The sequence below is a fragment of the Leptonotus elevatus genome, chromosome 6 (assembly GCF_054856555.1).
Source record: "Leptonotus elevatus isolate MCC_2025b chromosome 6, RoL_Lele_1.0, whole genome shotgun sequence".
Lineage (NCBI taxonomy): Eukaryota > Metazoa > Chordata > Actinopteri > Syngnathiformes > Syngnathidae > Leptonotus > Leptonotus elevatus.
The window spans coordinates 21,199,179-21,211,248 of record NC_141244.1 but is presented as its reverse complement, the minus strand read 5'-3'; the positions used below and the strand labels follow the sequence as shown (position 1 = coordinate 21,211,248).

At 39.6% G+C, this 12,070-nt stretch overlaps 2 protein-coding genes across 3 annotated transcripts; one reads left to right on the top strand and one right to left on the bottom strand.

Moving 5' to 3' along the window:
• Positions 1-1,331: 1,331 nt before the first annotated feature.
• Positions 1,332-5,970, bottom strand: irgq2 (immunity-related GTPase family, q2). 2 transcript variants are annotated; one of them, XM_086079002.1, is made up of 4 exons: positions 5,922-5,970; positions 4,591-4,633; positions 3,511-4,138; positions 1,332-1,893 (listed from the first exon to the last, which is right to left on the bottom strand). In XM_086079002.1, the coding sequence occupies exons 2-4, from the start codon at positions 4,607-4,609 to the stop codon at positions 1,398-1,400; spliced, it is 1,143 nt and encodes a 380-aa protein (XP_085935128.1). In that variant the 5' UTR covers positions 4,610-4,633; positions 5,922-5,970; the 3' UTR covers positions 1,332-1,397. The 2 variants fall into 2 exon arrangements, with proteins under 2 accessions (XP_085935128.1, XP_085935129.1); XM_086079003.1 differs by lacking the exon at positions 4,591-4,633 and having other exon boundaries at positions 5,922-5,957.
• Positions 5,971-6,077: 107 nt separating this feature from the next.
• Positions 6,078-8,624, top strand: LOC147172705 (olfactory receptor-like protein DTMT). The gene is made up of 3 exons (XM_086077897.1): positions 6,078-6,163; positions 7,397-7,735; positions 7,820-8,624. Exons 2-3 carry the CDS (start codon positions 7,563-7,565, stop codon positions 8,622-8,624), a joined length of 978 nt encoding a protein of 325 aa, XP_085934023.1. The 5' UTR covers positions 6,078-6,163; positions 7,397-7,562.
• The last annotated feature ends 3,446 nt before the right edge of the window (positions 8,625-12,070 follow it).

Sequence of the window (12,070 nt, the reverse complement as noted above, 5' to 3'; positions counted from 1 at the left end):
CGCATCAGCAGCAAATCACACACACACGCACGCATGCACACGCACGCGTACTCAGATATTCACGTGTCTATGTCCCGTTCTTTCTCCGTCCACGGGGAGGCAGTGTCGCTGTCTCCATTGAACGGGAACGACCGTTTCTCGTTTAAAATTGGAAATTGAACAATCGTAAACGAGCCATTAACTATAAACCACTCTCTTCCAAAGACGTAACGAACACCATCAGTTTCCAAGTATATGAGTGGGTTTGTCCCTCATGAACCGAGCAGATAGATTTGTCTCCTCTCTTCACTTAGCTGCAGCTGAAGTTTCTTTATCCACTTAAGTGACAACTCATAAAAGCTTATTTGTAATGCCGGCTAAGTAATAGTGATTCTCACTTACTGTTTATGTTGCTTAGTCTTTGGGTCGTTCACAACTCGACAGGCAAATATGGTGCAAAACTAACTTGTAAAAAAAATTGTACCTGTAGAAAAAAAGTCTAAATTTGTATCTGTAAAAGTCGTGATTTGTACCTGTAAAAAAAAGTGTACTCTTCTTCTACGAGTACAAATCACGGCGCTCTACAAGTACGAATCAGTTTTGCACCTTTTGTAGCGAGATATATGGTGCAAAACTCACGTGACTGGACAGCAGCAGAAAACCCACTTGTGACTCCTAGTGGCGACTTCTTTGACTACCTAGTTGTCATTTCTACAGGTACAAATCACAACTTTTACAGATACAAATTTGTTTTTACAGATACAATTATTTTTTTACAGGTACACATTTTTTTTTACAGATACAATTTTTTTTTTTTACAAGTTAGTTTTGCACCATATTTACCTCCATATACGTCCGTTACTTCTATTTTGCATCCGTGCCGTACAATCAGGTTGGCTGTCGTGACGAACAGAGCAAAAAAAAAAAAGGTCCTCACTCTGCTTTGCGGTAGAAACGCCGTGGTCTTTCACCCCCCCGCCCCAATAAAAAAGAAAATAAATAAATCACACTTTAGTTGCAGTAAACTCACTGACGGCTAGTCACGGCATGACAGGCTGACAGTGAAGCTTTAAAGCATGGCAATGACGAAGATTTCCATTGAAGCGCTGCTTCGAAGTTTGCTTCAAATCACGTGACATCAGCGATGCATCAACAACGTTGGCTGGTTCGCGGTCCGATCTGTCCGGGTGTTACTCACATTTACATATAGGCTAACCCTATTTCACCCATCCGTTCTTTGAACCGCTTTGAACTGTCTCATGTATTTCAAATACTAAACATTTCTATCCACTCATTGTTCCTTGTGTTGTGGGAGATTTTACTAAGGCTCAGGAGCAAAAATCACATCAACCTCGTCAAATAAATATTTTAATTGGCTATTATTTTTGCAAATATATACAATAACCTAACCTGAATCTCTAAGCAAAAGCTAATGCCAAAATCTTCTCAGCGTCGGCTGCCATGTCGTCAATGGCGCCGTTCAGGGCGTGCGTCATGGTGGTGAATGAGCGTCCGGCCGAGCGGGCGTGTCTGGGCACGGCCATCTGCACCAACCTGGAGGACAGCGTGGACCAGTCTTTCTCCGCCACCGCCAGTCGCCTCTTTACCTCCGCCTTGGTGACCTCGGCCGAGAGCGGGCACACCCGCAGGGCTTTGAGACGCGCAGGTTCCAGGCCTCGCCGGCGGGCCAGACGCTCCACGGACGCGTCGTCCAAACAGAGCGACGCCTGCGCTTTGTGCAGGACCCGCACGGCCACGCTCGAGTCCACCGCTGAGGCCACGAAGGGGACCGGGACGGCCGAAACGCCGCCGGACAGAGAGGCCGCCGCCCACACCAGGGCTCCGAACGCCTCCTTCTTTTGGGTGACCAGGCCGGCGGTCAGTGTGGGGAGCGCCATCAGGAGAGCGTACCACCTGACACAGATGGGATCAAGTCACGTGCAAGTCTCAAGTAAGTCGCACAGTGTGTGGGATTCTGCATCGAGAAACTGGTTTTACATGACAGCCGCTCAAATATCCACTCTCTCATTTATCATCACATGTCTCCTATATTTGTATTATTAAAATACAGCTAAAGCAGCCAAGGCAAAAAAAAAAAAAAAAAATCTTGACAATCGCATAATGATGCTCGTGATTCAATAAAATATATGTGCTGTCTCTAGACATTGTTTTTTATTTATTGTTTTCATTCTTTTCCATCGCAGCAAGATGCTGGGTGTGCTGTGAGTCGTTGACAGGAATTTGTTTGTCCAGTTTTTAGACGTGTTAGGTCCAAGGTTATTATAGTTAACGGAAACTAACAAAATAAATAACTCAAAATAAAATGTAAAAACAAAAATGTTAAAGAAATTAAATAAAAACCAGAGGGCTTAAAAAAAATAAAAAAATAACTGAAACCATTATTTTGCTAGCGTCAGGCCGAAACCTCATAAGTCACAATATGGTAAAATTCATCATTTATTTTATTTTTTTATATTATTGGTCCGACCAAAGTCAAAATGAAATAAATACTAATTATAATGAAAAGTCGCCAATTTAATCGCGCTCGGTCACGTTCAGTCGCATCGCTCAGTGTGTTGCATGACTTTAAAGTGATAAAAGACTCTTTGAGCTATTTTCAGCAGTAAAAAGTCAATATTTTGCCCAGAATGAATTTTGATATGACCTTCATTATTTTTCATGTACAATTAAAACCTTTAAAAAAAAAAAATTCCACTTGCTGTCGACTAAAGATGACATCACCTGTGCTGAGGAAGTAGCTAACGACCAATCATAGTCCAGTTTGCTGATCAAACCCAGAAAACAGGTGAACCATTATTGGTCGTTAGCTACTTCCTCAGGACAGGTGATGTCATCTTCAGTCGACAGCAAGTGGAAAAATGTGTTTTGAACTCATTCACTGCCATTGACGGCTATACACGTCAAAAATTCATTTGAACTATTTCTATTAGCTTCACATTTTTTTCCACTTTTGTTAACAAGAGTATGAAAACCTAGAAAAAAATGTATTATACATTTAGAACAGATATAAAATTCATGATTAATCTTGAGTTAACTAGTGAAGTCATGTGATTAATTACAATAAAAACATTTTAATCGCCTGATGCCCATAATTAAAAGAAAATATTATTAAAAATTAGGGGCGTCAGACGACTAAATGTTTTAATTGTAATTAATCGCATGAATGCGATAGTTAACTCCCAATTAATCACAAATTTTATATGTTTTAAATGTACAATAAAAAAATTCTAGGTTTTCATACTCTTGCTAACAAAAGTGGAAACAAATGTGAAACGAATAGAAGTAGTTCAAATGAATTTTTGACGTCTATAGCCGTCAATGGCAGTGAATGAGTTAAAGGTATTAATCGTACATGAAAAATAAAATTCATCAAATTCATTCTGGACAAAATATTAACTTTTTACTGCTGGAAATGGTTCAATGTGTCAAGTATCCCTTTAACGTCCAAGTCAAGTCTCATGTCTTCTAATTCTTGTCAAGTCACAAGTCATCAAAACAGATTTCTGCCACCTGATCTCCGGGAGGTCTTTGGCCAGGTCTTCCAGCAGGGCAGGGAAGTCCAGCATCTCCAGGTTTGAGGGGCTGACCAGGTAGACTTTGGGCTGCGTGACACCCTGGGACTTCAGAGCCTCCATGCTGGCTCTCCTCTTCAAATCCAGGTCTTTGTCTTTCCCAGAAACCAAGAGGGTCATGTAGACCGTCTGAATCTGCAGTGAACGGGCCCGCAGGACCAACGCTACCACGCTTGGCGGGGGCGTCTGCGTGAACATCAGGAAGACCACGTTGTAGCGGAAGAACTTGACGGCATCCATGTAAACGGCAGGCTCAAATGGAGACACATTGGGGACCGGCGGGAGGTCCCACAGGCGGAAGTCGGGGTGCGCCGGATTAGGGTAGCACCTCAAGTCCTCTGTGGGGACCGACGATGATCGGGCAGCCCCTTCGTCACCGGCAGACAACCCGTGGAGGGAGTTGATGAAGGAGGTCTTGTCTTCCGAACGCTCGCCCACCACAGCCAAGTTGAGTCTGCTGATGAGGAGGTCTTCCACCGCGTCTTTGACCTCGGACAACTGGTTGCGCTCCATGGAGGTTTTCAGGGTCTCTAGCAGGTTCACGCCTTTCAGAACATCCACCATGGCTGCAGGAGAGTAAACAGGCCGGGTCAATACACGCTGATTACCATAAAGGTTAGCAAATAGCACACAGTACAAAGAGTAAAATTTCCACGTGGAAGAGAGTCAAATATTATTTTTATTATTAAGTATTTCTACTGTGTACAAGAGAATTTGTCTGTCCCATGGACAAAACCAATAAAAAAAAATGTAAGTAAAAAAAAAAATAAAAAAATAAAACTACACTAGGTTTTTGAGGCCAATTCTCTTGTACACAGTAAAAATACTTAGAGTAAAATGTACTCTCTTCCAAGTGTAAAGTCTAGAGTGGGATCAAATAGACTCTGGTTAGAGTAAAATTGACTGTGCACAACAAAATGGCCGCAGTTGCCCCTACTCTTAAAGAAAACGTATAATGGAGAATTGACTCCATGTTAGTACAAGAAATATTCTCAATCCTTTGCGAAAAACAACTTACTGAGTTTAGAGGAGACCATCTTCTGTAAATTTTACGGCGCTCCCTTGCGGCCAAGGCGTGAACACCGGAGCAGCACAATGTCAAAGGGCATTGAAGCATGACAATTCATTACAATCAATTTTTTATGTTACTATTCTATGTTTTTTATAAAGCACACTACTGTAGTTTTACGATTTTTCTTATTCAAAAAGGTCTTGCAAATTATTATTATTATTTTTTTGGCATAGTCTAAAAGGACAGAATGAATAACAAACTGGTCCGAAGGGATGACCTAATGATGACTCTGTGATGTTTTCTTTGCTTAGCATATTTTACCGTCGCAATTTGATTGATCCCGTAAGGACGGCAGCGGTGCGATGCCACATGCTAAAGCTGCCAGCGAATGATGCAAGGATGGTGTAAAAACAAGGTTGGCCTCAGGGGGGTAGCTAATGATGAGTTGTGGCCAAAAGTGATGTTCACTCTTGGGAGAAATGGGTCTGACAAACAAGACAACAGTGGCCACTGGGTCATCATTAGTTATTCTCTCAAGCCGAGCTTGTTTTCCCCGTGATGAACACAAACATACATGTTATCAGGCACAGCGCAAGGATTTTTTTCCTCTCCTGGGGTTTGGGGGCGCTTGACCATTATGTGTGTGTTACTTGTTTGGGAGCTTTATTTTTTTTTTGAGTAATAAAAACAAAACAAAAACATTTTTACTGAGTATTTTTTCAGTAAAAATTTTTTTTTTCTGTCTTTCTGAATATTTTTTTCAGTTTTTCAGATTTTTTTTTTAATGACAGAAAACATATTTTAAAACAACAACAACAAAATCAGAAAAACTGAGAAACAAATCAATAAAACAGAAACTTTAAAAATACACAAAAAACAAAACAGTCAGTAAAAAAAAGATTTTTTTTAAAAGAATGCAATATGCTTCCATTCATTTATTTTAAGTTAATTTATTAAGGAAAATAAATATTTAAATATATAGTACTTGACCCTGACTCTCCCCCTTTGTTAAACTATGAATTTATTGTGGCTAATCACACTTTCCTGTTCATTTTCACAGACCTCGCCAATGCTTGATTACCTCCAGACCTGTTCAATAAAGAAATCATCTAAATAAATTCTGCCTGATCAAATCAACTTGGCCAAAACTCAAATCTCAAGAAGCTGCCACAAAATGCCCTGATCCAAAGAAATTCAAGAACAAATGAGAAGTACTATCAATTGATATCTATCAGTCTGTCAAGGGTTACAATGTCATTCCTAGAGCTTCAGTACTCCAGCGAATCATCATGAAGACTTTTCCAAGATATAAATATATAATAAAAGCGCCTCCTTACCGGCACAGTGCAGCCGGCCTCTGTAGCAGCATTCATGTGGACTTCTATTTCAAGTGTCTGTCCAGTTAGCGGAGCCTTCTAATCCAATAAAGCTTAATCTGTCGAAGCACGTACATGCACATGTGCGATCATGTCGGCAAGGAAGAATACATAAATGCAGATTATTACTCTATGGATTGGAATGTTAGCACAACGTCTACCTGTAAATGAGCAGCACGGACGCTCAGCGGACACTCCATTAGGTACACCTGCACAATCTACCATCCAGGAAAAACATTTATTTGACAAATAAAAACTAAAAATATTTATGTTAATTGTGATTTTAGATCAAGATTAAAATAAAAAATTGTTTTAATCAAAATTGTTCTCATAATGTTGGAATATTATTTTTGTATCATAAACCTTGTAATGGGCATATGAGCGGGTTGACATGGATACAGTTTGAGGAAAACGTTTTGTTAGCCATGCATGCTTTTTACATCCCGATAGTAAAATGGCTGCAAGAGGCCGATACTGGTATCGGCCGCCATCTTGAGTACCCGACACCTTGAAATAAGGCTGGTATTAGTACTTACCCATCCCTTGTTGTCGCGGCTTACAAAAATCCATCTGCACGTTTTTAGTGTATACCTGTTACGGTGGTAGATAAACCGTCTTTAATGTTAATTAATGCTTCATTTGCATTTATCCTCGTATGCTATAATGCATAATACATCTGATATTGGCAGTTGTATTAAAGATTAATTGCTTGTTTGTTGAAAAACACATTACAAACATTTTCTTCACAGTAATAAGTTCTATACATCCCAAGCGGTCTAAACATATGTTTAATATTGAGTTTGTGGAATATAAATTCAACAGTAAAAAACTACTTGTTCTCAGGAGTCGGCCATTTTGCTACTTGCTGTCAACTGAAAACGACATCACACTTACTCATGTAAAAACCAATCACGGCTTGCCTGTTTTCTGAAGCTGAGCCGTGTGTAGATATAATAACTGTGCGTTTTAAATGTTTTCTTACAGGGGAAGTCAACCTTAAACATTTCTTGACAATAATATGTTATACGTGACCTCACTAGTCAAAACATTACATTTATGGAATACGAGTCCAAATCCAGCTGGTTTTATCCATCTCAGGGGGCGGCCATTTTGCCACTTGCTGTCAACTGAAGATGACATCACAATTGCTCAGGGCTCAGGTAACAACCAATCACAGCTGTCCTGTTTTCTGAAGCTGAGCTGTGTTTGGTTGTTTCCTGAGACCTGAGCAACTGTGATGTCATTTTCACCCGACAGCAAGTGGCAAAATGGCTGCCTTCTGATATTGATAAAAACTGCTGGGTTTTGCTGCTTAACTCATATTCCACGAACGCAATATTCACCAGAATTTAGACTACTGGCGCATAATAATAGAACATATTATTGTCAAGAAATTTATTGTGGGTTGACTTTCCCTTTAAATTGGAAACTTCAAGGGCCTCATCAGTCCGCAAGGCCTCTGTTGCTGAATACAACAAAAGTTCGGGGCCACAAGAAGAAGCTCAAAGCGGTCTTGAGCCTTCTGAGGATTTGGAGGTCACAGAGGGAAGGAGCAGAACGCCTCCTCAACAGGACGACCAATCGCCGTCTGTCATCAGCTGGATGTCTTCTTACTTCTGTGTCTGCATCTCCTGCTCACGAACACTTCATCGGCATCAAGGAGGACGCGTGGACGATCCGTTGAACTTGTGTCGTCATTCGTCTCGTGTGTTTGTCATGACGGACCGCAATGGAACAGTGACGCTAAATCTTGGCGGCTTAATAGACGTGGACAAGTACAGATATGTTTACTTGATGTTTTTTTTGGTACTGTACGTTCTCATTCTGTGTTCTAATTGCATCATTATTTGTCTCATCTGGATTCACAGGAACCTTCATGAGCCCATGTACGTTTTCATTGCAGCGTTGTCTCTCAACACGCTTTTGTTCAGCAGCGTTATCTACCCCAAACTTTTGGTGGACGTCTTGTCTCACCAGCAGGTCATTTCCTATTCTGCTTGTTTGGTCCAGGTTTTCTTTTTCTACAGTTTCGGTGCTTCGGACATCATGCTGTTGCTCGCTATGTCGTACGACAGATACGTGTCCATCTGCAGGCCTCTGCAGTACGCGTCGACCATGAGCACGACCACCGTCAGCGTTTTCTTGGCTTTGTCCTGGTTTGTGCCTGCTTGTTTGATGCCGGTGACAGTTGTCATTTATTCCAAACAAAAAATCTGCAGCTTGACGTTGGGAGGATTTTTTTGCAATGCTACAATAGTGAAGATTTACTGCATTTTACCAGCGTATCTCGCTGTGTGGACTTCAATTGGTCTATCGACCACGGCTGTCTTCCCCGTGTTGTTCATCTTTTTCACGTACTTCAGGATATTCATGGTGGCCTATCGTAGCGACGGAGAAGTCCGGAAAAAAGTGGTAGATACGTGTTTACCGCACCTGCTTGTTTTAATGGCCACCTTCTGTTTGATGGCCTTTGACGTCATCATAGGGCTGCTCGAGTCTGTGCTTCCAAAAAATGTGCAACTAGTGCTGACGCTACAAACCGTGGTGTACAATCCTCTTTTCAATCCGATCATATACGGCGTGAAGATGAAAGAAATCCGGAAGCACATCAAAAAAATGTTGTGCTGCAATCGTGTTAGAATCAGCAAGACTCAGGTGGAATAAAGATGACTTTAATGTGTGTGCGTGTATGCACATGTGGTATGTTTGTGTGTGCATTTAAAGTGATAATGTGCATCTGCATTCAAGCAAAAACAACTCCACAGTCAAAAATGTGTGTGATACATTTCTGTAAATATCATTAATGATATATAATTTCAATATAATATAGATGAAATAATACAACAATTTGTGTGTATTTTTTGGTGAGCAAGTCTTCAAATGTGTCTTTGTGGTTATGTTTGCGTATGTGCACATGTGCATCAATGCTCCTCAGAATAATGTGGGATGTCTTCTGACTTGGATTAAATTCCCCTATAATTATATAAATGTTATATATGATATATATATATATATAAATAAAAAGAGAGCCTGCTTACCATACTCTCTGCAGCAACATTTATGTGCAATACTCTAGTGTCTTCTTGTGGGGCTCACATTTCCAGATCCAGTTGCCCGGAGCTTTTCTGGATATAAACAAGGACGCACATATTTGGATGTGTCGAATAAAAAGAGTCAAAGAAGAAGTCGGCATACCTGCAGCAGGCCCTGGACAACCAGCCCAAGATGGTTGACAGAAGCCAGATGAAGACGTCCAAACTTTGCATGGCTATGATCTTTTTCCTACCTGGTCTGAATCAAAGAGAAAGGTTTATGATCTTGTTGGTTAGAACTAAGAAACAACCACAAGGTAAAGATGTTGATTTATAGCTACAGTACGTGACAAATACTAATGAGGTCAAACTTAACAATTTTTGGATCATTTTAAAAGAAGCTTTGTACAAATAGCTTAGAGAGAAAAACTATAATAATACATACACTAAGTTGTCATTTTATGAGAATAAATCAAGTTAATATATTTGAACACATTGTAATAAAATAATAAGTATTCTCTTATGTCAGAAAATTGCAACTGTTTTTCTTAATAATTATAAGTCCGAATTTTCCGAGTGTGCATTGCAATATCCGAGAACATGTTGTATTTTTTCCAAAAACAAGTTGTAGCTTTACAAGAAAATCTGTCCAAATGACAAGTCCATTGACACGAATATGTTGGACATTTCCGGGGGGAAAAAAAGCAGTTTTAAGAATGAGTCTGACTCTAGACTGTTCCTAAATGGGGGCATTTTGCCCCTAAAATTTGAGATAATGCAACTACAATTTCCATCTACTTATGCCAAATTTGCAGATTTATAATAATAAATAACAATAATAATAATGATAATTATTATTATTATTAATTTATTTTGTACATATATTTCCTATTCTTGGCACGAATATTTAATTTGAACGTCAATTCCTGTGTGTGTGTCCCTAAATCTTCTATTTGCACCCATTCAAATTTCAGGTTATTTTCTGACAAATAAATGATAATTTAATAAGAACATGGAACTTTTATGGCACTTAGTCTAATGTTGAAATATTAGCCCAAAAAAAGTTTTAATTTGGGGGAACACGTAACTGTTGCACTGAACGTGCATTGGGTTGCCAGGTTTGTGCGAATGACAGAAAAATACTTTAAAAAATTTGGCACACTTTGTTGAAAATGCAGATTTTCAACTAGAAACAGAATGACTTGTCAAGTCATGGAGTTCAACTTGTCAAAGTCAAGTGCAGTCGTTCATCAAGTTTGAGCAAGTCCTAAAATCCACTTGACTGATCCCATTGGATATCGCTGTGATGCTACATGCTAAAGGACCAGCGAGTGACGTAAGGATGGTGCAAAAACACGGCTGGTCTCAAGGGGGTAAGTGATGAGCCTTTTGGGAGAGATAGCTCTGACTAACAAAATAACAACTGTGGTAACAGGGTCATCCAGGGTCAAAGTTACGTTACACACAAACATCAATGTTATACATGTTAAACACGCCTAAATTAAAACTAAAAACTGTCAACATGATTGATTGGAGTCATCAGTAGTTGAGTGTGTGCGTGTCACGCGTATGCTTGGCTAGGAAAAAAATGACTTATGTGTGCTGTTAGAGTGTATAATATTTGTATTCTACTCTTTGCGTGTTCAATTAACTGAATGGTGAGATTCTGGTGAAGAAGTCCCTTTGCAAAGGTATCAAAAGCTTTTGATGACAACAATTGAAGACACTCAAACCGTGTTCTGTTCAGATTGTGTGTCCCTCCTTCTGCTGCACATCATTATTTATTGAAAAGTGGGTGATTACGAAAAGTCTCCTCCCATCAGCAAGTTCAGCAAGTTCCCAGAAATACAAATCAGATTAGACCCAAACAATAATAAATCAGCCTGTCTCTTCCGACCGAGACCGGTACTAGACTATACTCCCTTCTAGATAGCAGTGGAAGAAACCCGTTGCCCTTCTTTTCTCATGAGAGTGAGACAGATAAGAATACAATACTATTCATTGAGCCATACTGAGTTAACTAAATCCAAAACGGCTAAAATATAAATTGAAACTGAAAAACAATGTTAATAATTTAACATTCCCTCATTTGAGCTCATGAGAGCTCAACACATTAAAACATTTTTTTCAATGGTTGTGTGGTGGAAATAATTATCATTACAACATCCCTTTAGCAGGAGAGGAGATAGTTTAGCAATCATATGACATTAAAAAAACAATTTGATACATTTAAAAGATTTTTAGTGGAATAAGCATAGCATATGTGAGGCTTAACATAAAATGTTGTTCATTAAAAAGTGTCGCAATGTATCGGCAGACGAATATGTGTTCTTTGAAGCCATCTCGTGATGAAGTTCTTTGTTGAATGAGAAGATGACGTTGTCAGCTTTTTGCAGAACCCCAGAATAGATTGCCTGCAAATGTGATTCTCGTGATGATTGCCCAGGAAAAGGCACTTGACTTGATCCGTTGAATGATGTCAAAACGATGTCGAATGATGTCGAAACGGCCGCTCCAGAACCGAACACTGGGTCAGCTGACGTGGCTCCCAGGTCGGAGGTGATAAGATTGATGATCATCAGTTGATGAGATAGCCGGCAGCCTTGTAGACCAGTTGTGGAATTTCGTCTCTCCTTTCCGTCATCAACCTGAGAGCGGAATATGTTTTTAGTCTTCTCATAAACCCACATAAATTTTATTTGGAGGAAAAACCCTGATAGTTTGTTAGCTGGGATTAGTAAATGTTATTTGGTTAAGATCCGTAGGTCCTGTGCTGTTGGAACAGGAAAAGATCCATTTTTGTGACATTGAAATAGAGCCCAGCCTTTGATTGAGTTGAATGACATTCGCTCATTCATTAATATAAGACAGAGCTTGTAAATATTTATTTTTCAAATAGGTTTTGTTCAACAATAGGTAATTTTTTACCACGACTAAATTTGTTCTAAATTTGCATAACTGTGCCTTTCACCATCCTGAAAGGAATCATTTTACTAGCATATCATATATTCTCTTCCCAGAATCCCACAAACCGATCGAATCGTGATGATCCTGGAAAAAGCTCACATATATTCATAT